The sequence below is a fragment of the Coenobita brevimanus genome, chromosome 75 (genome assembly GCF_032717465.1).
Source record: "Coenobita brevimanus isolate Jiangsu-jjx chromosome 75, ASM3271746v2, whole genome shotgun sequence".
NCBI lineage: Eukaryota > Metazoa > Arthropoda > Malacostraca > Decapoda > Coenobitidae > Coenobita > Coenobita brevimanus.
In genome coordinates this window covers 15,757,026-15,783,483 of record NC_137028.1, presented here as the reverse complement: position 1 = coordinate 15,783,483, position 26,458 = coordinate 15,757,026, and the positions used below count along the sequence as shown (strand labels likewise).

The 26,458-nt window shown below is 43.7% G+C and overlaps 1 protein-coding gene across 2 annotated transcripts in view; it reads left to right on the top strand.

The window, feature by feature from the left end:
* cpx (synaptic transmission protein complexin) overlaps positions 1 to 26,458 on the top strand; it is a 357,220-nt gene that overhangs the window by 311,213 nt on the left and 19,549 nt on the right. For both annotated transcript variants that reach the window (XM_080278780.1, XM_080278779.1), the window contains exon 4: positions 20,835 to 20,967. In XM_080278780.1, the coding sequence (XP_080134906.1) occupies positions 20,835 to 20,967 (133 nt within the window). The remainder of the gene's footprint in view (positions 1 to 20,834; positions 20,968 to 26,458) is intronic.

Sequence of the window (26,458 nt, the reverse complement as noted above, 5' to 3'; positions counted from 1 at the left end):
CTAAATATTTACTTTATTTATTTATTTGTAGAAGTGTCTTTTTATTTTCTGTAACATTTCGAACAGGTAAGGTTTGACATAGACTTCAATAACTTCTAAAGTAAAATAAATCTTTCAATGTGACTGCCTAAAAAGAGTGAAAAATACAGCACCTTACAGTAATGAAAGGACTAAAATGTAATATTTGATAAATTTGCAAAATGGTTATTCCCACATGAAAATATGAAAATGTATAGTAAATATGGAATATATGGAAATGTATAATTCTCAATGGAAATGTAGAGCATGTATAATTCTCCCATTTGAATAATCAACAAAGCTCTAATACCAAGACATCCATCCAGATTATTCAGGCAGGAAATTACAACATTCCAAAATCTTTAAATTCCAAAAACTAAAAATGATGCAAAAAATAATTAAAAAATGAAAAATAAAGACATAAGTAAATAATATGAAGGCACAGGCAAAAAAGGCATTACTAAAAAAATTTTAAACAAGTCTGAACAATGAAAAATAAACAATAAAACATAAAAGATATTCCAAAATCTATACAATCTGAAAACCGAATATGAAGCAGAAAATAATAAAAAAAAACGAAAAAGAAAAATAAAGAGCTCGGTAAACAAAATGAGGGCACACGCAAAATGAGCATTTCTAAAAATTTCAAACACGTCTGAAAGCTCAAAAATAAAAACAAAAGTGTAGGATATATAAGTTAATTGCGTCAGCCATTAAAACTCGCACTTTAGATAAAATATTCTGTCGGGTTTTGTCATAAGAGCAGATTTAGTGCTCATTATATCACAGGCTGCGCCAGGAGAGCGTGATAACTTTATGAGTTATGGGTGCAGGGAGGTTAGAGGGGCGTGGAAATACCTGGCCCCTATCACCAGCACCTGCGCTACCATTAACGCCATAGCACCTACATAAACACCATAACACCAACACCTGCGCTACCATTAACGCCATAGCACCTACATAAACACCATAACACCAACACCTGCACGGCCCTTTAACGCCATAGCACCTACATAAACACCATAACACCAACACCTGCACGGCCATTAACGCCATAGCACCTACATAAACACCATAACACCAACACCTGCACTACCATTAACGCCATAGCACCTACATAAATACCATAACACCAGCACCTGCGCTACCATTAACGCCATAGCACCTACATAAACACCATAACACCAACACCTGCGCTACCATTAACGCCATAGCACCTACATAAACACCATAACACCAGCACCTGCGCTACCATTAACGCCATAGCACCTACATAAACACCATAACACCAACACCTGCGCTACCATTAACGCCATAGCACCTACATAAACACCATAACACCAACACCTGCGCTACCATTAACGCCATAGCACCTACATAAACACCATAACGCCAACACCTACGATACCATTAACATCACGGCACCTACATAAACAACATAACACCAACACCCGCACTAACAATAACATCATAGCACCTACCTTAATACCATAGCACCAACACTTGTCCAAACATTAACACCATAACACCAACACCTGGCCAAACATTAACACTACAACACCAACCCCTGCACTAACATTAACACCGTAACACCATTACCTGCACTAACATTAACACCATAACACCATTACCTGTACTAACATTAATATCATAACATCGCCTGCACTAATATTAACACCATAACACCATTATCTGCACTAACATTAACACCGTAACACCAACACCTGCACTAATATTAACACCATAACACGGGGGGGGGGAGGCGGTGGCCGAATCGGTAGAGAGGAGGCCTGCAATCGTAATGGGCCTATGTTCGAATCCCGGTTTGGGCAGGGGACAGTTTAAGGATTTAAATTTCATTAAAAGCAGACTTTATTAACCTACCAGAAGACCCCCCGACACGTCGTAAAAATATCCAACCTAATGCCAGGACACCAGTCCTGTATGAGACAGCCCTTGCATGTATTCAATATTGACGGTGGGTGTTAGCGCCGAAGTGGTGACATCAGGAGATGTATGGAATGTAAGAGGACTGCTGGGCCTTGGGAACGGGCTGTGAAGCCTTTGTCCAGAGGGACACATTAAAAAAATATATATATATTAACACCATGACATCAACATAACACCATCATCAACAATACCAGGAACATACCACGAATACCGTCACTCTAATAGAGTCTACTTAATCTACTTACATATTTTCCCTAATTACTCTGAAACTATATAGGGTAATTACAGTACATGGCAAATGAATTTCTGTGATGCACGTGTATGTAATGAGACAAAGCTCTTTTTTTCACTCTTGTCTCACCTGTATCTCTCTACTTTTTTTTCTTAAGCAAGGAAGAAGGCACCAAAAGCAATATGCCCGCAAAATGTTCCCTCCATGAAATAATGAGAGGGATAACAGGGAGCCAAATCCAAGAAACAATATCCATTAACTTTCTTGGAACAAAATCATATATGTAGAGAAGATAAAAAAAAAAAAAGTATCGCACAGAAGAGGTACGATGCTATCCAAAATAATCAATGTAGGTTATGCCTCAAGAAGATTATTTTATTAGCATCTCACTATGGATCAAATAAAAACACTGACTGGCAAATATCACAACCAGCAATATATGGCGCCCTCACGAAAACAGTCTTGCCAACGTAGGATATATTTGTCTGTAAATTTTCAGTAACTGCCATTGTGGTGTTAAGATTATTTCGCTGAGAGTGCACCGATATTGTTTTGATCGACTGTGTGTGTGTGTGTGTGTGTGTGTGTGTGTGTGTGTGTGTGTGTGTGTGTGTGTGTGTGTGTGTGTGTGTGTGTGTGTGTGTGTGTGTGTGTAAACAGATAGATAGACAGATAGATAAGTACAGTAGACAGACAGACAGATAAACAGACAGAAAGAAATAGAATGTACGTAAAACGCGAAATATCAAGGTAAATAGGGTTAATCTTGCAACAGAAATTTTTAGTCAGCATCAGTACCAGTCTAAGCAGCAACTTTGTATAATGAAAATACATCCAGCAAATGACCACAATGTATAGAGGTAAAATTGTAATAAGATAGCTAAAATATACACTGCTAATGTTTTTGCTGTATTAAGACCGCTATTTACACCTTCACTCCGCTAATACCCTTATCTCTGCTGCATACATTAGAAACACTTAATCTAATGCTCGCGCCGCAGCTCTACCCTTAATGGAAATATCAGGTGATTAAAAACAGAGGAAAAAAATACAGAAACAGCGATGAACACTAATGGCGGAGTCGGAGGCTGGTATTCTGTTTGTTTAAATATCTCAGCACTGGAGTCTGGAGTGTCGTGTTATCCTTCTCACAGCTCAAGATCAAGTGACATCAAACAAGCCACCTCACACAACAATCACGCTAACGAGGTCATTACGTCTTTGAACCCAGTGTAAACAGACATGACCCCGCTGCTGCTGCTGCTGCTGGCAACCCCTTGAATCCAATGACGTCTTATTCAATTTAATCTTGATATCACATAATTCTACCTGCGACAGACCTACAATCCTGACGAAGTTAATGAAGTCTATATACAACACTTCTAGTTCGAAAAGTGTCTCCCAAACTGAATAAAATCGTCCTTTCAATGTGCTCACTTCTTCTCCGGTACCTTTCTTCTCCTCCTGACACTGTTACCCCTGCCATCCTTCCGTGCCGCGTCAGTGCCATGCCGCAGTGCCAAAGGGCCAGTTAAGAGCCAATGAGCCGAAAGCCGTAACACCTGACACCCCCCCCCCCGGCATTCTATCCTCCTGGGGCTATCCTCTGTTCTCGCACAACAATATATTATTTTCCCGTATACCTGTTGTCTTTCTCGGGGGATGTACCGTGTTCTCTCTCTCTCTCTCTCTCTCTCTCTCTCTCCATTTGCAATACGTGGTCACAGGGGACTCCTAACACTCTCCATCATCCACATCAACGCCCCAACGCCTCCTAATTTCCAACACTACATTCTGAACTCACACAACTCTTCTGTACCCTCGTGGGAGACTCCTGTATTCTCCAACTACGTAACATATCCACACAACTCTTCCCTAACCTGCATGGGTATTCTAGTATTCTCTCACTATATCATCTCCAACACAACTGTTCCGTAACCTCGTGGGACACTCTAGTATGCTCACACTACATCATTTACCGTACTCATACCACTCAGTCCCACCCGGTCGATTTCCATGCGTTATAAGGACACGCATACACACTTGCATCATACTGTACATACGGACTGTGGCTAATCAACTATACATTGGTTTCTGGATCGATGATCGATAAGAATTAGGAGTAAATATCTGACAAGCGTAAAAACTGCAGCCTTACCTTTCTGCACTTAGGCGAGCTCAAAACGCCGCCTCGCTCTAACACTCTGATTCACACGTCAAGCAAGAACAATCGTAATAATCATCATCATCACTGACACTGGCTCAACTATACACCGGTTTGTGAGCCAAGACAGATTTCCCTTGTATCAGAAGAAAGCGAAATCTGACATGCCTGGATACTATGACCTATGACGTATCTTACTAATTTATTACAGAATATACTTAAGGGAGGAATACTAAACGAAAATGGTTTATTAGTCCAGGGTTTCCAAAGTAAAATAATAATAATAATAATAATAACCTAATAATAATAATTTGGCTCAGTGCAGATTACAGATGAATTATACTCAATAGTAACATATGAAAATGCTTTACGGAACCACGGATTCCTATTTAAAAAAAAAAAAAAAATCTTGATGCAAATCCTCTAATGCATAAAATAAAAACAAACCTACGCATAATTTCACCGCACAGGAGGGGAGCGACGCATTCCACCTCACCACATTGTCCACCCTTCAGTGTTCCCTACTCAAGGTGTTTACATTCCTCCTTCACGGCAATTAACCCCTTTGTAACTGACAGGGAAAGGCAGCCAGTAAATATTCCCCCCGTGACTCCCACACGCAACTCTCCATTTACGATACCGGGTAGTGTACTTATAATTTCTCCCAAGCTCAATTTCTGTTTAAGCTTGTTTGTGTATACTTTCATCCTCACACACAAACAGGGTGAATAACAGAATGAAGCAACAGAGTGAAATAAACGACGAAATGCAATGATACAATGAAGTGTCTGCATACATTTTTCACTCACACAAACCCTTCACAATCAACACTGAGTGAAAAATAAAGAGAAATATACGATAAAACAATAAAATTTGATTGAAAAATAACGGGAAACATAAAACAATGTGGATTCCTGAAATTAATTACCTCATACACTGACTTGCTTGCTGTAAACATTTGCTAAGATCTTTTATAAGTGCCACTGGTGTTTACATACTTTCGTCACAGGTAATAATGGAAGGTAATAAGGGGAGGGCAGTGAAAGGGGTCACTCAGGTAATGGTTGTTTACCTTTGTGGCCTTACGGGTCGTAACGTGTGAGGGTGATTAAAGATTAGGGTGACTGGAAATTAAGGTGATTAGAGATTAGGGTGATAAGTGATTAGGGTGACTGGAGATTAGGGTGATTTGAGATTAGGGTGATTTGAGATTAGGTGATTAGAGATTAGGGTGACTGGAGATTACGGTGATTAGAGATTAGGAACTTTATTTCGTGGGTGGCTTGTCAGATCGGAACTATTGTTGTTTCTTTATTGTTTCTTTTATTTATTTACTTATCTGTTTACTTTCCTATTATTTTTATTATTATTATTATTATTATTATTATCATTATCATTATTGTTATCATTATTATTATTACTATTATTATTATTATCAATCACATATACATATACGTTATGTATCTATGTATATCTGTAACATACGTATACATCTGATATATTTTTGCTACATACAGTAATAAAAAGAAACAGATATGAAGATTAACAGATAGAAATCCATCCCAATACCTCAGCTCAAAACTTTGAAACCTTACTACTCTCTCTCTCTCTCTCTCTCTCTCTCTCTCTCTCCTTTTATGACCCTCCCAGGCTAGCCTATAACCATTAAAAAAGTTCACCCACATAAAACCCGATTTAATAAGGGCATCATCGGCTCTCCAACCATTACCCTGTTCACCTTGTTACAAAACATCCCATTAACGAAAATAAAATAAAATTGTCTATCGGTATCTATCTATCTACCTATCTATCAGTCTATATATTTATCTATCTGTGTCTGCCTATAACCAGACGGCTTATCCTGGAAGGGGTGGCCACAAACGAATCCCCTGCAAAGGATTAAAAAAATAATTTACAATATTAGCACAACCCACCATGACTAGTGAGCTGTAATAAGAGAAAAACACTAGAATATGATGCTAGTCACGAGGAAGTGCTATGGAGAGGATTTACAGCCGTGGTATTGTGTTACTCTGCCACTGAGCTACAAGAAATAAGCTGCAAAAGGGCGAAAATCTCTGCCAAGTTAAAGTGAAAAGTGAATCGTGACAATCCCCCCTTCCTTCAATTCTGGATACGCCTCTGCTAAACCATACTGGAGTAATTATGAAGGCACAGGGTGGAAAAGGCGAATAAAAGATGAAAAAGAGGGACGCATGAATGGCAGAGGGAAAAGATGAGGGGAAGAGGAGAATAGGAAGATGATGTGATGACAGGGGGAGGTAAAATAGACCAGATCTGTTCTGTGATAAGCCAGATGTGGGAACTGGGGGAGAGAAAATGAGAGGAAATAACACGAGTGGGAATGAAAGGTATGGAGAGAGAGAGAGAGAGAGAGAGAGAGAGAGAGAGAGAGAGAGAGTTACCACGATATTTGACGCCAATTAAAAACTTTTAATTGAAGTCCACACTGCATGTTAAATTTATGTAGAACTGCTTATCTCTCCCTCCTCACCCCTGCTACAGCCACACAATTATATTCAGATTAAGACAACGCCCTGGTAATGAAAGGGATAACGAAGGCTATGACTAACCCATTAATTCGAACAAACTCTAATGGTCAGTTTAATCATCTGGCGTCAACAAGTGTAAAATGAAAAAGGCGTCAGTGCATCGATCGGGGTCAAAAGAAAAGAAAAAAGAAAGCGGGAAGAAAGTAAAACAAAGCAAGAAGAAAGAAAAAGAGAGCAAGAAAGAAAAACAAAGCAAGAAGAAAGAAGAAAGAAAGCGAGAAGAAAGAAAAAAGAAAGCAAGAAGAAAAAAAGCAAGAAAAATGAAAGCCACACGAGGAAAAAAAAAGAAAAAGAAAAAGCACCTATCACACTGCACCCATTACAAAGAAAAACCTGATCGTAGTCTAGAAACAGAAAATAAAAATAATAAATAAGTGTACGGCTTGTGTTTCTGGGAAGGGGCAAATGAATGTGTGGCACTAACTCAGGTGGCTTTCTCAGGGGTTGAGGTCCATCACTCACAACAATACTTCAACCCCAATCACCCTCCCCCTCATCCCTCCCTCATATCTGTGCTGCATCGGCCTCTCCCCCTTCCACCTCTCCCTCACCCCCTCTCTCTGCATTTCTCTTTCTCCTCCCATCCCCCCCCTTCAACCCCCCAACCCCCTATTCTTTGTTCCGTCCCCCTTATCTCCGTTATTTTGACACTGCCCTCCTTTTTCTCTTACCTTCTCCCCTGATGTATCTCTGTTCCCCATTCCCCATCCACCCTCTCATTTCCTCCCCTCTATCCAATCTCCCCCCTTTCATATCCACTCTCAGTCACATCACTTGAGTCCCCCTTTCTACATTACTCCCTCTTTTCCCCCTCACTTCCCTACTGCATCTCCCTTTATCTTCTCTCCTCCAGCACTTTCCACCTCACTCCAACCCCAAGTAAGCCAGTTCCCCTCCCCCGTCAACCCCCAACCCCAATCCCACTTTCGTCCCCCTCCCCCTCTTTTCTCACTTCACCCTGCCTCCCTCTCCTCATCCTAATCCCCATCCCCCTGAGCTCCCCATCCCCTACTGAACCTCCTCCCACCCCCTCAGCCACCCCACATCAACTCCTCTCCCTCCATCCCTCTCTCTCCGTCACTCTCTATTCGCACCATTTCCACATTTTACCCTGTGTCTCTTTTGTCTCCCCTCCCCCTACACCAATGCATCTCTCTCTCTCTCTCTCTCTCTCTCTCTCTCTCTCTCTCTCTCTCTCTCTCTCTCTCTCTCTCTCTCCTTCACCCACAACCCCGACCTCTCTCTTGCCTCCCCCCACTCTCAGTCACACTCCACTCTCAACCACACTCATCCTTTTCACATCTCACTCCACTCATTCCACCGTCGCTCACTCTCCTACACCGCATTCTTCACTCCGCCACACATCTTTTCAGCACCACTCTCCGTCCTTCCGGTTTCACTCCCTTCTCTACTTCCTTACCTCTCCCTCCTTCCCTCCTCCTTCCTCACTTCTCTCTCGCTTACACACTTACATCATCTCTCCATCGGTGAGAGAGAGAGAGAGAGAGAGAGAGAGAGAGAGAGAGAGAGAGAACCATTGTTTTTCTGTGGCCACATTTATTAAATACATTCAGAGGGCTTTTGTCTTGCGGCGAGGGGAGGGGAGGGAGGAGGAAGGGAGGGAGGAAGCAAGGGAGAGAAGAGAATATGGAGGAGAGGGGAAAAGAGAGGTTAGAGGAAGAGGGGAGGAGAGGGGGAAAGGGAAGTTGGAAGAAGAGGGAAGCTGGAAAGGTGAAGAGTGGGGGAAGGAGCTAGGGTACAGGAGTAAGGGAGGGAAGGTGGAGTACAGGTGAGGGAAGGAGGAAAACTGAAGGGAAGGAGGAGAGGTGTGGGAGAGACAGGGAGGGGAGAAGAGGAAGAGGAGGGGGGAGGAAAGAAGGGGGAGGAAGCAAGGGACATGAGAAGGTAAGGTGGAGTGAGGAATCGGAGGAGGGGAGGGAGGGGGAAGGAGCAAGGAAAGTGGGTGACGAGACGGAGAATTCTGACATAATATTTTGCAGTGATGTGTTAATGTCAGGAAACATCGCTCATTTTCTCTCGTGTTACATTCTGAATCATCATCATCACCATCATCATTATTATCATCATCACCATTATCACCATCGTCGTCGTCGTCGTCACTGTTTTCATGACTTTTCACATTCCATTTAAGATCCCCGAATCCGGGACAATTTTTGTATTTTCTTTTTTAAATGTTCTTCACACATATACAAAGCAGATAGTCAATCCATATACTGCAAAAAAAAAAAAAAAAAAAAAAAAAAAAAGACCTACCGGGAAGCTTCTGCAGCGGTGTGGTGAGTGGGCGTCAAAAGCAGCATATTCCCTCTGGCCACACGTTCTGAAACAATGGATAAAGGATTTTAAACTACTGTGCTCTGTCATAATTTTCACCACACACTAAGGTAACATTTCTATCGTCTGGCACTGATATATATAAACATCGTTCAGAACCAGCTTCATTGTTAGATGCAACCCTGGCTCATACGAACGTGAACTCGGTGGACTGAAGGCTGAAGCTACCCTCCTCCTGCAGCTCACCATCCTCCTTTCGGGGGATAGGAATGGAGATAAGGGATGTTTGTATAAATGGGCAGTACTGTACAGCAGCTCGATAATTCCCGTATTTCCCACTGCCTATGACCTCCAATCATTAAAAGGCATTTTATCCAGGCATATCGAAATAAACCGAACTTGAATTTGGCTCTCTGTTGTTTAGTTTTTCATCTTTTCTTGGAGGGAAAAATTCTTGCCGTCTTCCCTGCATAAATTAAAAAAAAAATCGGTGCCACAACACGAAGGCGACCCTCTCCAGCATCAGGTTAAAATTGAAACACGGGTTAAATCCTGTTTCATGAATCATATGGGTAGGCTATCACAATAAATATTTCTCTGTGCGTCTTTTTGCCGACCGTACAGCGATGCCAACAGAGGGGCCGCAAATTAGTTTTCCAAAATCAAATCAAAATAATCCCGTGCCCTCTTTTCTGTTTCCAATTATTGAAATCCCATCAATTGCGCTTCGTTAATTAGATTTTGACGATGCACGCGTCAATACCCACCCGCTCTAAACAGTATTGGCGTCATGTTATCACTTTTTCTCGCCCGGCCTCGCTTTTTCTCGCCCAGTCTCGCTTTTTCGCGCCCGGTCTCGCTTTTTCTCGCCAGTCTCGCCTTTTTTTTTTTTTTTTTTTCTCGCCCAGTGTCGATGTTCCTCGCCGTAACCTCGTTTTATTTCCAGAGTGGTCTTCATTATTTTTGCCCAGTTTTTAATAGTTGCCTCATTTTTCTATCTACTGTATCTATCTTTCACTTTTTTTCTTTCAGTGAGAGGGGATATTACTTCTCTCTCTCTCTCTCTCTCTCTCTCTCTCTCTCTCTCTCTCTCAGTGTCGCTTTTTCTCGCCTCGTTTCGCTCTTTATCGTCCATGTTGTATTATTTACGTCAAAGTTTGCCCTGCCTTATTTTCTCTTTTTTTTCTTTTTTTAAATAAGGTGTGATGTTCTCATATACTTTCGTTCAATCTCGCTTTTTCTCGCCTTACTTCGCTCTTTCTCGTACAATCTCAAATTTCTCCGCATATTTTAAGACCCCTTCTTCATGCCCAACTTTCCCCTGCTCCCTTCTCCTCCTCCTCCTTTTTCTTCAGCATCATCTTCTTCCATCTTCCTCCTCCTCCTCCTCTTCCTCTTCTTTTTCTTCTTACGTTCAATGAAGTGTGACATAGTAATTTCTCGTGTAGTCTCGCATTTTCTCGCTTGACCACGCTCTTTCTCGCACAACCACGATGAGACATTTTTCCCCCCTTCCCATCTTTCTTTTCTGCTAATTTTTTTATCACCCTCTTTTTTTTTCTTTCACTCCGATGACTTTAATTCTTTTTCTAGCTACTGAACACATGATATTATAATAATTCAAGAAAGACCTCTGGCAATGAACGAGTTAATGGAGTTTTTTTAAGCCTCTCCAGTCCGAAAAATGTCTTCAGAACTGAAAAAAAATCGTCTGAAGATAAATAAATAGGAACACAAATAAAAAATAAATTAATATGGATGTAAACAGATATATAGATAGACAGACTGACAGACATACAGATAAACAGATAAATATGTAAGTTATCGTAAGTGAAGAGTATTTTTTTTCCACTCTTAAGTTTGCCTCTCCTCGATTTTGCTTCTGTTCTAAGATCCATGAAGTGTTATCTTTTTTTTTTTTTTTTCTTTCCAAAATCTCGCCTTTTCTCACACAACCTCGCTCTCTTTTAGGCAAGCTCTATTTTCCTTGTGTTGCAGCCTCGATTTTTTTTTTTTTTTACGGTTAGGTTTGCGTTACCCCATTTTCGCCTATTATATGACCAGTGTGGTGTGATGATATCGTTTTTTCTCGTCCAGTCTCGCCTTTTCTCACACAGCCACGCTTTCTCGAGCCATTTCGCTTTCCCTCGCATATTACCGTTTTTTCTCGTCCAGTCTCGCTTTTTCCCGCAATGTCACGCTCTTTCTCGCGCCATCTCGCTTTTTCTCGCACATTATCGTTTTTTCCTCCTCCAGTTTCGCTTATTCTCGCAAGACCACGTTGTTTCTCCCGATTTTTTTCTTTTTTTTCGTCCCGCCTCAACTTTTTCACGCATAAGTTTGCTCTTCCTGGTTTTCGCTTCGTTTTTATGATCTCTTTAATGTCGTTTGCTCTGCTTTTCATACGCCAGCGAGCCTTCTCATCTATTTTCACTCTATTCATATTTCCTCACCCTCTTCTCGTGTTGCAAACCACTCCACAGTAATGAAGCCCTTTTATTTATTTATTTTTTTACTTATCTATCAATCTGTCTATCTATCTATCCGTTCATCCATCTATCTATCTATCTACCTATCTATCTTTCTACCACCTTGAAAACTGGGTGGAATAGATATAACCTTCATTAGCCCATATCGGCACTATAAATATTTTCTAAGTTAAATAAAAGATCCTGGTGATAGTAATAACATACTATAATATACAGGACATAATCGGGCTGAAGGGGTTACCTGGTCTCCAAATTACCTGCCATTTCTTTCACTGTTTCTAGATTCTACCTCAACCCTGCCATAGGTAGGAAAGAGGGTTAGGATGATCATGATGATGATTAGGGTTACGATTATGATGATGAGGATGAGGATTATAGCGATTATGATGATGAGTATGAAGATGATGATGATGATGAGGAGGCGAATAACGATGATGATGATGATGATGATGACGACGACAACGACGACGAAGAAGACGACGATGATAATGATGCTTTCGTGTGCGAGCTTCTTTTCTCTCATCTCAATCGCCATTTTTCGTTTTCTGTTTTGCCTTCTCCAAATTCACACAACTTTTTTCTCCCTTTTCTTCGCACCAGCATTTCATCCATCCCAATATTCCTGTTTTTCCTCCCCTGTTTTCGTCCCTACGCTTCTTTTCCCCTGTTTCATCATCTTGTTTTCCATCTCTTCCATCCGTAATTTTACATGCATGGCTCTTTCCTCTTTTCCTTCTGATTTTTTTCCTACTCTTTTTCATGCCCAACATCTTTCTGCATATTTTGTGTCCTTCCTTCCCCCCACTCTTTTTACTTCCATCTCTCTCTCTCTCTCTCTCTCTCTCTCTCTCTCTCTCTCTCTCTCTCCACTGCCAGTTTCACTTCCTTTCCCAATCATTTCCTCTGTACAAGCGTATATTTCCCTCAACCCCTTTCGCAATTCCTTGTTCATTTCCCAAAACAACGTCTATTCCCATTTCCCCTCATTACACCCAAGCTAAGACCCTCAGATTTTCCCATTTCCCCTCATGACGAACAAGATAACTCTCCTATTCCTCTCCATTTCCCCTCTCCTCCATCCATTCTTCCCTCTACTTCCCCTTCTCCCATTTCCCCTTGTCCCTTTCCCATTTCCCCTTTTCCTCTTCCCTCTTCCCATTTCCCCTTTTCCTCTTCCCTCTTTCCATTTCCCCTTTTCCCCTTCCCTCTTCTCATTTCCCTTTTTCCCCTTCCCTCTTCCCATTTCCCTTCTTCCCCTTCCCTCTTCCCATTTCCCCTTCCCTCCACATTTCCCCATCTACCCCCGCCTCTCACCCAAGCGTACAGGTCCGTCCGCATCGCATAAAAAACGGTTCATAAACTCAAGGGGGGACTGGCGTAAAAACCTCTCTTATCCGTTTATTCCCGGTACTCCTGGGTCTGGACTGGGACTTAAACCGGGACCCACACAGCTGTGCCTCGCTAACCGGGAGCAAGGCGCAGAGGTTGGGCTACTGGAAACTGAATAAGAGCGAGAGAGAAAGGAGAAATATGGATTGCTGTGTGTGTAAGTGACTTAGAGTGGGAGGTGAAAAGTAAATGTTGTGTGTGTGTGTGTGTGTGTGTGTGTGTGTGTGTGTGTGTGTGAGAGAGAGAGAGAGAGAGAGGTGTTACGCTGATACGCAGTAAAGAAAGTACGACAGCTCAACAATTAGTAAAAGAAAAAATATGAATTGCAAAGGTGGGCTTGCTTACGCTTGAACTGAGAGGGTTGAGAGTCTTAACATAACAAATACTAGAACACAACTACAATGCTAACCTCCTCAATGTGATAACCTCCTTTAATATTTGATTCCTGCCATCTTCAGACGATTTTATTCAGCTCAGAAGATTCTCCTAGCAGTGTAGTGGGGTTAATGAAAGCAACTATGGTCAAAAGGTCAAGGTTAAGGCGCATGAAACAGTCTGATGAAACTTAGAACAGAGTAAACTAAGAAAAGAATATATATGACGTTCTCAGGGTCAACGGGAAATTACTTCAGGCAGAGGACGTAATTTTCGCTTATTCTTTGCGGATTTTCAGAAAGTCAATTAATTAGCCTATGTACACAGCAGCCTTCATTAACCCTTCCATTAACAGGCGGGTGTCTTAAAAGCTGAATCAGATCACCTCAAGACAGCCAGAATAACATTGAAAAGACGTCATGGAACTGAAGGGGCTAAAGGTGAAAAGAAAACTGAATTAACCGAGCAGACAAGGAGTAATGTTGCAGATCAATAGGGTTAAGGTAGGGAGGGTCTGGTGATTGGGGCTGCTCGGCTATGGAGGGGGATGGGGAGGGCAGGGAAAGCAAAGAGGTAAAGGGAGAGTAGGGGAAACAGAGGGGGAGGGGGTGGGTTGGGGATGCAAAGGGGAGGGGGTGGCAGTGGTGGGTAGGGGGTAAGATAAGAAGGGGAAGAGGGAGCTTAGGGAAGGAGTGGGAGACGGGGTGGGGGAAGGAAGGGGAGACGGGGAGTGGGAGAAGGGGTAGGGGAAGGAAAGGGGGAGGGGTTGGTTATAGAGGGAGGAAGTAAAAGGGGGTGATGAGTTGTGGGACCTGGCCTAATGATGCAACTTTATCCCGTTATCTATTTATAACTAATTTCATTTATTTGACTGTTCCCTTCGTTTTTCGTCTTTGTCTTCTCTCTCTCTCTCTCTCTCTCTCTCTCTCTCATCCCCACCTCTTTCTTTTCGCGCTATGATGTGTGGTAAAGAGGATCTGAGACACGAGAATGGGATATTTGAAACGCGGGGAGAAAACCGATAAAAAGAGATAAAAGAAGGAGAGAGAGAGAGAGAGAGAGAGAGAGAGAGAGAGAGAGAGAGAGAGAGTGTGTGTGTGTGTGTGTGTGTGTGTGTGTGTGTGTGTGTGTGTGTGTGTGTGTGTGTGTGTGTGTGTGTGTGTGTGTGTGCGAGAAAGAAAGGAAAAATACACATTATATCGTAGGTACAATATCGTACATACTAACAGAAACCAAAAAAAGAATAACGTACAATAAACACGGACGCCAAAATAAACAAATATAAAAATAATGATAGCAAGGATTATGAAAACATATTCCCTTATGTAAAAAAAAAAAAGATAATAAGTAGAGGAATAATATGAAAGAAGAAAGAAAAGAAAAATGAGAAAGAAAGGATGGACAGAAGGGAGAAGAACAAAGAAGGAAGTCATAGAAATATAATCGGAGAACAGGGGAGGAGGAGGAGGAAAGTGAGAGAGAAAGAGAAAGAGGGAGAGAGGGAGGGAGATATCTAATTAAGGAGAGAAATGGGAGACCAGAAATCAGAGGAAGCGAGAAGGGTTGGGAGAACAAAAGGAGAGAGAGAGAGAGAGAGAGAGAGAGAGAGAGAGAGAGAGAGAGAGAGAGACCAATAATGCAAGGGAGGAGTGTGTGTCAATATGAGCACAGTGCATGTGGGTCCCGTGAGAGATCTTAGTCTCTCTCTCTCTCTCTCTCTCTCTCTCTCTCTCTCTCTCTCTCTCTCTCTCATTATTATGTTAGCGCTTTTCCTGTACCTCATTATTACGTTCCAGGTATTCTTGCATTATTTGTTTTCTTTTGCTTTTCTTTCATTCGTCTTCTTCTCCCTTTGATCTTCATCTCCCTTTCCTTCTTGTATTTTCTTTTTTTCCTCCACTACTGTCTCTTTCACCTTCCCGTTAACTCCTTCCCCTCTTTTCTCTCCTTTCCTCCTCTCTCTTCCTCCCACCTTCATCTCCTCCTCCCTCACCCTCCCACTTTCTGTTCCTTGCAACACCCACTCCCTTACCCCCCCCTCTCTCTCTCTCTCTCTCTCTTTCACACACACACACACACACACACACACACACACACACACAATTTTTATCTTCTTTCTTCCTCTTCCTTCTCCCTCTTTCTCCCTGCTCCTTTCTTCTCCTCCTCCTCTTTCCCCTCGTTTTGTCACTGTCTTTTACCCTCTCTTCCTCCTTCTCCTTCATTCTCGCCCACCCTCTTTTATTTTCTCTTACCGTCTTCTCCCCCTGTCTTACCTCCTCTTCTTCTCCATTATTAACTGTCTTCCTTCTCCTTCAAACTTCCGTCCCCTCTCCATCCCCACTGGTATTTTCCTTCTCCTCCTTCATCCCCCCTCCTTCTTTGCCAGTTCCCTTTTATCCCCCCCTTCCTCTCACTCTAATATTCCACACTTTCTCCTCCCCTTCCCCCCCAACCTCTTCCACCTTTGTTATATTCCCACTCATCCTCCTCCCTCTATTATCTTACTCCTCCTCCTCCTCCTCCTCCTCCTCCTCCTCCTCCTCCTTCTCCTCCTTGCCTTTCTTTAGCTTACTGTCTTGTTTCTCTATTTCTTCCCCGCTTCTAACGAAATTTTTAATCGCTGTCTTTCTTTCATACACCTGCTCCTTTCTTTCTCTCTCTCTCTCTCTCTCTCTCTCCAATGAGAAAATTATCAAGGCGCCTCTGCGGTAAATCGAGACAGTCATCCTCTGTTCTTGGAAGCCTTTTGTGCCATGACTCAGGAGAGAGAGAGAGGGAGAAGGGGCTGTGTGTGTGTGTGTGTGTGTGTGTGTGTGTGTGTGTGTGTGTGTGTGTGTGTGTGCGCGTGTGTATGTGTTTGTGTTATTACGTCTGTGTCCAACAACACACACACACACACACACACACACACACACACACACACATACTTGTACATGTACGAAGTAAAAACTAGACCAGATAACGAAGCACTGAACCAGTCCTCTCTCTCTCTCTCTCTCTCTCTCTCTCTCTCTCTCCACGAATTAAGCAGCTTATCAGGAAAACACACACACAAAAAAAAAAAAAACGCGAGACTAATACCTGTAGCCAAGACTAAAACCCACATGCACACACTGTTTGCTTTTCGGCTAATCTGACAGAGCCGGGAAATTTTTTGGCCCAGTTTGGAATCTGAGGCTTGTTATTGTGGCCCTAAGTTCCCCATGCGGCTGGTGGGCGATAGGTATTATTGCAGATTTTTCGCTCCTAAGTTCCTAATGGGGATGTGGGGTTTTAGGCATTCTCGTACATACGGTTCGTTCCTCATGACCCCCTCCGACTTGGCTTTTAAATTGTCGCATATTCATTGCAACATTCTCGTATCTTCATGGGGTTTGGAATGAGAGAGTGCGGAACTAAACAATTATCACCAGCTCATATACATAAATACACACTCAAGAACACACAATCCTCCAGGACCCTCCATAAAAGGGTAAAAAATAAATAAATAAACACTCCCCGACACCACATAACCATAAATCAAAGCTCGAGACATGGCGAAGCACAAGTTGAAGCTCCGAGACAGCATGAACGACCCCTCCTCGGCAGACTTGGCCTCCGTGCGTGGAATTTTTAACGCTAATCGTACTCACATAAATCCCCCCTCCCCACCTCTTATGGACGACCTGGGTGCAGTACAGCGGGCATTAGTCTGGGGTTTGGTGTGGGGGATGGTGAGGGGAGTCGAGGTGTTACGTGGGGTGGAGGATGGGGGCGGGGGGTATATGAGTTATGTGGGGTGGAGGATGATGGGGAGTCAATATGTTGCGTCAAGGAGGAGTGGAGGAGATTGAGGGGTTGCGTGCCGGTTACTGCTTCAATAATGCTATTCTTTCTACCATCAGACGATTTTACTCAAGTTATGGGCACTATCAATTATCCCCCCCCTACCCCCTCCCGGACGCCTGTGGAGGGGGCATAACTTGGGAGAAGGAAAGGGGGCGAAGTCGATATGTTACATGAGGGAAGGGGGGAATATTTGAAGGGTTGCGTGTGTCTGGAAATAAAATAGTTATTTCTTCATTATGCTTACTCTTCCTTCCTCCCCTCAAGATAAAAGGGTTACAAAATTACTTCCAACACTTTCTCATTACATTTCATTCCTGTTACCGCCAGATATATCGTGCTCTGGTGAGGATGTTCACGCTAATAGATGCCACACAGATCCCCAAGAGACCCAGGAGGACCATAAGTCAGGAGGGTCGATCTATGCATTACCCCGGAGATTACTTTGTGTGTGTGTGTGTGTGTGTGTGTGTGTGTGTGTGTGTGTGTGTGTGTGTGTGTGTGTGTGTGTGTGTGTGTGTGTGTGTGTGTGTGTGTGTGTGTGAGATTACTTTGTGTGTGTGTGTGTGTGTGTGTGTGTGTGTGTGTGTGTGTGTGTGTGTGTGTGTGTGTGTGTGTGTGTGTGTGTGTGTGTGTGTGTGTGTGTGTGTATGAGGAAGTGTGCGTGTGGGAGGGAGTTGAGAATCACTCCTTCCTTCCTTGTGGCTGGTCTCGTAATTCGCTCCCTTGAGGACAGTGGAAATTGAAGCGCAAGAAAGAGAAGGGGTGATTTGGTGTGTGGTGTGGATTCTCTCTCTCTCTCTCTCTCTCTCTTTATGAATATGTGTCTTTGTGCTGTATGACGTGGTCCTGTATCTTGCGTGTCTGTGTGTGCCTGTGTCTCTGTCCATATACGTAGCCTGTGTGTGTGTGTGTGTGTGTGTGTGTGTGTGTGTGTGTGTGTGTGTGTGTGTGTGTGTGTGTGTGTGTGTGTGTGTGTGTGTGTGTGTGTGTGTGTGTGTGTGTGTGTGTGTGTGTGTGTGTGTGTGTGTGTGTGTGTTTACCTTCACCTTACATGTTCTCGATCGAGGCCTACATTACGAGAACCGCTGTTAACAGACACGCCTCACTTTTCTCATCACCCTTCTACCACTCTTTCTTTCCCTCTCGTCCCCTCTCCCTCCCCCTCACTTTCACTCACTCTCCTCTCCTCTCCTCCCCTCCTTCTCTTTCTTTCCATCTCCTCCCCTCCTTTTATCTCCTTTTCCCTCCCCTCTCCTCGCTCTTTCTTTCTCTTTCCCTCTCCTCTCCTGCACTCCTTGTCTGTCCCCTCTCCTCTCCTCTCCTTTTATCTCCCTTTCCCTCTCTTCTCCTTCCTCTTTCTCTCTCTTTCTCTGTCTTCTCTCCCTCTTTCTCTTTTTCCATTTCCTCTCCCCTCTCCTCATCTCTTCCTCGATAGTGTGAGTTGATTGGCACCATAACAATCGCAACCTGATGTTTCTTACTGCAGCAACTACCACAGAAGCGCCAGGAATTGTTTTTTGGCTGTATGCGAAAAGAAACATTGAGAGAGAGAGAGAGAGAGAGAGAGAGAGAGAGAGAGAGAGAGAGAGAGAGAGAGGGAGAGGTGGGTAAGAAAAGGATATCGAGAACAAGGTGGACGGACAAGATGCATAGTCTACAGTATGTATGGGAGGGCGGAATGTTGTGGCGAGGTGTCGTTACTGAGTAGGGACAGAAACGCCAAGAGGTCTAACTGACAAGGCCATCGCTTACACGCTGCAGCGTCAAGGAGGGGATAGATACATTAACATACAGACAGCTAAACAGACAGATACGGTATATATGTTAAGGTGTGATAAGCAATCCGAGGAACTGCGAACATAATAACGAATATAATAATAATAATAATAATAATAATGATAATAAATAAGCTACTGTACCCTAGGATTCTCACTACGCGTCACTGTAATCAATGTCGCTACTATACTTTTCTTTCCCAACTACACACGAGGCGGTCAGTGTCATTACTTAAACACACGCCTCTACCACGAAAGCCTTCTGTGGGCACAAAACTGAATTTATAAGGTATGCGGGTGTCAGTGTAAGGCTTAGTGAACCTGGCTTGAACGGAAGAAAGTATAGGAAGCGTGATTGAAAATTATACTGCAAAGGGAAACGCTCACACACACAGACAGACTAATAATGAAAAACATAAACATGCGCACACACACACGCACACACACACACACACACACACACACACACACACACACACACACACACACACACACACACACACACACCACACACACACAAACTCTCTTTCTCTCTCTCTCTCTCTCTCTCTCACCCCATTCTTAGCTGGAAATACAGCTTAGGATATTGATGATAATGGCGATGATAATTACTACCTTTGCACAATTAGGCTCCCCCTCCCATTCATCAATCGTATCGTTGGCCGGGTCACGAAAGGGGTCACGGAGGTCAAGGGATCTGAGAACTTTCCTTTCGTCCTCTCTACTACAGCGATATATCTGGATGGGGTGAACTCTTTTCCTGACACTGATGCATGAGAGAGAGAGAGAGAGAGAGAGACGGACAGACAGACAGACAGAAAGTGTGTGTGTGTGTGTGTGTGTGTGTGTGTGTGTGTGTGTGTGTGTGTGTGTGTGTGTGTGTGTGTGTTTGTGTGTATTTTCATTCAAACACCAGTCGGTTCTATAATATCTGAAATGGGCGAACTACTTTTAATTTACAGTATTTCTGCGACTAGTGCATCTGAGTAATTTGAGACTAACACCTGAGGAATTTGTTTACCTGGGAGATATGCCAATTGTCGCAGATGTCAAAAGTTTTAATTGTAAAAGCCTTAAAACAGAAACAATAGTAGCTCTGCATCACTGTTACAAATGGGTACCTTCTGACAAAATCCTTATACGTGCACCCCAGCTCTTTGATTCCCTTACATTACTATCGACAGTTTATATATTTCACTTACATTTTACTTTCCATTTCATATTTCTATAGCACTTTCCTTATCTGTGACTTTTTCCTTCAGTACAACATCAAGAAGGAGGAGGAGATCGTGTCTGTGGAGCGAGATATGCCAGACAAAAATTAAATAAGAAAATAAAATAAAGGAAAGAAAGGTAACACAAGACGTAGAGATACGACGCGATTAAGACATGGGTTAACACTTAGACTCCTACGACTAACTTTAAGCTGAATAAATACCTGGCGTTACCTGGAATACAATACCTACAAGACCTGTTATTTATCCTACTGTACCTGAAAAAATACCTGGCGTTACCTGGAATACAATACTACAAGATCTGTTATTTAACCTAGCTGAAAAAATGCCTGGCGTTACCTGGAATATATATAATACCTACAAGACCTGTTAATTATCCTTCTGAGAAAAATAGGAAGAGGACTCAATTTCTTCACCTTAACATTAATTTTTTCCCCTATTTTTGTTAACTTCGTTCTCCTTTTCTTTTCTATTTCATTTCGTTCTTGCTAATTGTTCTTTTTCTTTGCAGTACAACATCAAGAAGAAGGAGGAGATCGTGTCTGAGGAGCCTCAAATGCCCGACAACCCGCTCATGAGAAAGAAAAAGACACCCGAGGAACTAGCAGCCGAAGCAGAGGCCGAGGATCAGGACGAGTTTACGAGTGAGTACGAGGGGCGTGGGGATGGAGGGATGGAAGGGAGGAAGAAGGGAAGGAGGGAGGAGGGATTGGGGGTTGAGGAAGGGAGAAGAGATGAGGGGTAGAGCGATGGAGGAAAGGCACGAGGGAGGGTAGGGACTTAGAAGGAAGGGGAGAAAAGGCTCGAAAAAGAAAGACCGAGGGAGAAAAGAAAGATGAAAGGGATAGTGAAATGGGGGTACCAACAGAAAAAAGTATGAGGGAAGAGGGAGGGAGGAACAGAAGTGGGTGGTTAAAAGGTGGATAGATAGATGACCGATAAGGATGGGAAGAAAGAGGCAGGAAAAGATGAGAGAGACTGGAAGGATTGAAGGAAGGGGGTTGGCGAGGGAGGGACGAAAAAGGAAGGGTGGAAAAGAGGGAAGGCGGAGCAGGAAGGACGAACAGGTAGCGGCGTGAGGCAGAAGGAAGGAAGAGAGTGGGAGGATTGAGGGATGGATGGAAGGAAGTATGAAGGACGAGGGATGGGAATAGTGGAAGGAGAGGAGAGAAGGAAAGGAAAGTGAGAGGGTGAAGGTGGAAGTGGTAAAGTAAATGGATGGAGGGATGGAAGAGGGATGGTGGAGAAAGAGGGTAGGGATGGAGGAAGAGAAGGAGGGAAAGAGGGATAGCTGGAATAGTAAAAGGTGGATGTGACTGTAAGAGGCAGGACTGTGGAAAAGAGAGCGGGGTGGAAGGAGAGAGGGAAGAGAGAGAGGTTTGAGGAGGGGTGGGGGAAGGAAGGAAAGTGGGAAGGGGAAGAGGAAAGGTAAAGGGAGAGAAGGTAGAAGGAAAGCAAGAAAGTGGGGGATATAAAGGGTAGCCAAGTAGGAAGGAAAGACGAGAGGGAAGGAAAGAGGATGACAGAAGGAAAGAGGAAGAGGGAAGGATTGAGGTAAAAGGAAATTAAGTGGAAAAGGGAAGAAATAGATAATGAAAAGGGATAGGGGAAAGAAAAAAGGAGCAGACAAGGCAGAGGAAAGAAAATGAAGGGAGAAAAGGAGGGCGAAGGGAAGGGAAAAAGGTGAAGAAAAAAGTGGGAAGGAGGTCTGCAAGGGATGGAAATGCTTGTCCTGCGCCAGATGCAGTCATAGGTAGCGCTGCCTCCTTCAAACCGGTTGCGTAATTCTTACTTCATTCCTGCTGTCTCCAGACGAATTCATTCAACTTAAGGGGAACTCTCTTGGTGAAATGGGTGAATGAATCTTATACGCTAAAGACATAAATAAAACCCCCTCCAAATACAAAAGCCTGTCTTTAAGCTGAATAAAGTCGCATGGAGGTAGCATGAATAAAAAAAGAAAACGACACTGGATTCGATGAGTTAACAGGTTCTTAGGGGGCGAAAGGGTTAAGGTTAGAAAATGCACAATAGAAAAATGATCAGGGAAAAAAAAAGCATGAAAATAGATTATGCATTAGGTTTACCTGACAAAAAATTAGAGTAAAATATACGGTACACACACATATATATATATATATATATATATATATATATATATATATATATATACACACACACACACCTTCAGTCCGGAGACGTCTTCTTAGTAATTTGCTCTTATTGTCACCAGACGATTTTATTCAACTTCACACCTGTAACTGTTGTGGGAAGGCTACACGATCTACAGTGGCCTAATCCCTGGAGTGCAAAGTCTCTTAAGATGAATACAATTGTCTGGAGGTGGTATGACTAAAAAAAAAAAATAAGTCATCGGACTGAAGTGTTGAGTTTAATATCTGGAATCAATGCATTTTGTGGCAGGAATCGCATGATAATTATACAGGATTTTAACCCCTTCGGCCCGAGGATGGATCTTTCATTTTATTCTTGCTCCTTCGGGACGATTTCATTCAACCTTCCAGACGATTTTATTAATCTAAGGAGAGACCTTTCCGTTGTCAAGGGGGCCAATTGAAACCTACACCAAACCCTCTTTCCTGGTTCGAAAACTCTCCAAAGCTGAATAAAATCGTCTGGAGGCAGTAGGAATTAAATAGAACGGGTCGTCGGGGTGAAGAGGTTAAGGGTACAGCCTGATGCACAAGGTTTATGTATGATGTATATGTGTTAAGTAAAAATCTGTTCTTTAATATATAACATAGCATTTAATGAATTGCTGGAGGCTAAATAGGCAATATACATGTGACCGTTGCCTCTGACACATAGCCTAAGCACACAAACGTACACACACAAACTTGTACGTATACACACACACACACAATTACGTTAACGGACAAATAAACAACACAGACACAAACGGAAAGCAAAAACAAAACACACAAGCACACACACACACACACACACACACACACACACACACACACACACACACACACACACACACACACACCTCTTCCTAACACTTCTTGCAAACACAATCACCTGCAGTTGCGCTAATCAGTCACGCCACACCTGCATGCATCGCCAAGCTTGGTAAAATCGCTTCAATTTATTAGGATACTGATGCTCTTATACTATTGTTCTTTCACCTTAACTTGGCCTGTTGCAGCTTATTTCCCATAACTCAAGGGCAGAAAAGGATAATGATACGGCTATACATATTTTCTATAGCATTTCTTCGTGACTAGCATGATATTCGAGTGCTAATCTGTTGCTAAAATTCATCATTCAAAACAGAAAGATGGCACTTCAAGGACATGTTAGAGGAAACAAAGTACCGGTACAGTATCATACAGATTCATCATCATCATCATCACTGCAATTTATCTTTCCACCTGCCTACGAGCTCCATTGTTTCAACTCGTTTACCAACCACTCCTTAACTCTCACTTGACCGCCTCCTTTCCTGAAATCGACCCCCTGAAAAAAATGCCCTTCAGGATCACCCCTCTGAAACCGAGCCCTTCAGGACCCCACGCCGCCGCCCTGTGACCCGGACCCCAGTAATTAGGTCCGGGTTGCCTTCCAGCTGTCAACGCGGCCTAAGATTAATAGCAACTCGGCCGCCAGACTCGATTAATTAATTATTTCCTGTGGTCTACCATATTCTGACTTCCACTATCCACCCTTCCGCCCTACCCCCACGACCCCCTCCAACCCCTCCCGTAGTCGCCATGACCCCTTTCTCCCCCTATCCCTACCCTTCACGTCCTCTTCCTCAACTCCCTTACCTCCCCCCCCAAATCCACCTACTCCTCCCAACCCTACCCGCACGACCAATCCTCCTCCACCTCCAGTAATACTACGACCCCATCTTCACCCATCATCTACCCCCACTACCCCCTCTTCCTCTCCCCTACCCTACCTTCACGACCCACTACATACCCCTCCCCTGCACGCAGATGACCCTCACCTCCCAACTCATATCCCCAAGACACCCTCACCCTTATCCTCCCCTCCCCTACCCCCACGAGTCCCTTTTTCCCCCCTCCCCTACCTCCTACAACCACCCTCTCTCCTCCCTCATTACCTCTCCTCCCCCTCCCCTACCTCAACGATCCCCTCCTCCCACTCCCCTCCCCAACCCAATACCCTCCCAACCCACCCTACGAGCCATCATAGTGTCGCAACCAGACCTTCTAATCATGGGGAGCTGCCAGTGGTATTGTGGTATCATATCCAGCTCGCATCTGTAATATCTTGAGTATTCCCGGGCAGATTAGACTGTCGGACAGAGTCTGTTTTCATACAATGTACCGGGTATATAATTTAGCGGTAAGAAGTTGCAAAAAAAAAAAAAAAAAAAAAAAAAAAAGCTTCTGAAGTATACAAAATAATCCTAACCCTTCCCAAAAACTCGTCAGCCAGTCAAACACATCGTAAGCCAGGGATATAAATATGTTTGTGCGTCTGTTTGCTGTCTCGGGGCCGTCATGTCAAAAACTGTGGTCGCGAAGGTGTGGACATTACTGGACATACCGCACGGTTTTGACGATAGTTTCTGAAACATGTGAGGAAGATCGAAAATGTCTGCTCTTTGTGGATCGTTCTTGACTGCACTATGTAATGTGGGATGCAGGTAAATCACATCTAACAAATAACAAGTGCTCCGTAAATGACCGTCTAAAATTTGGGGTTTGCTCACACCTTGGCACACTCAGTTTTAATTCTAGGACCGTCAGAGGGCAGCGGTGTGGCTGGATGTATCTCTTTCACAACCAACCAACCTTCCTACCTCCTATCAACCTACCACCCAATCTACCTACCGTCCAACCATCCACCCACCAACCAATCAATCATCCATCCACCCTCCAGCCCACCTACCCCAACCACCTACCCACCAACCAACCAATCATCCACCCACCCACCAGCCCACCTACCCCAACCACCCACCCACCAACCAACCAATCATCCACCCACCCACCAGCCCACCTACCCCAACCACCCATCCACCTACCAACCAATCATCCACCTACCCACCAGCCCATCTACCTCAGCCACCCACCCACCAACCAACCAATCATCCACCCACCCACCAGCTAACCCAACCACCCACCCATCAACCAACCAATCATCCACCCACCCACCAACCAACCAATCATCCACCCCCCCATCAGCCCACCTACCCCAACTACCCACCAACCAAACAACCAATCATCCACCCACCCACCAGCTAACCCAACCACCCACCCATCAACCAACCAATCATCCACCCACCCACCAACCAACCAATCATCCACCCACCCACCAGCCCACCTACCCCAACCATCCACCCACCAACCGACCAATCATCCACCCACCCACCAGCCCACCTACCCCAGCCACCCACCCACCAACCAACCAATCATCCACTAACCCACCAGCCAACCCAACCAACCAACCACCCCACCAAACCAACCATCCAGCCACCTGTCATTAAGGATACAGCAACTTACCCTGCGTCCGGAATATATCATTGATTTTCAAAGAGCTTGCCGGATGAGAGGAGTTTGAGGGAGTGTCTTTGGCAAACCACGACATTAGTGTTGATTTTTTTTTTTTTTTATTAATTTTTTCGCTACCCGACCTGATTTTTTTTTTTTTTTTTTGAGCCGGGGATAGTTGGATCACACGCTAACCCCTTCAGTCCGAGGACGAATATTTCTCTCTCTCTCTCTCTCTCTCTCTCCCCCAGACGTCAATACCCCACCAACTTCACATCAAACTCCCGATATCCAAACTTCAGACGTCCAACCCCCACATGACGCTGCCAAGTCGATTCTCGGGGATTTCTCTTAATCTCTTCCATATCATGACGTCTTTGTATCATTCTTCCTGCCAACAGACGATTTTATTCAGTTCTAGAGAACACCATAGTACAGACGATTTGGAGAACACCCTAGAACAGACGATTTTCTTAAGCCCTGAAGAACACGCAATTAAAGAGGATTTGGAGAACACCCTAGTAGACGATTTTCTTAAGCTCTGAAGAGCAACCTAGTAAAGACGATTAGGAGAACACCCTAGTACAGACAAATTGGCGAACACCCCAGATCAGGTGATTTTATTAAGCTCTGGAAAACGCCCCAGCAA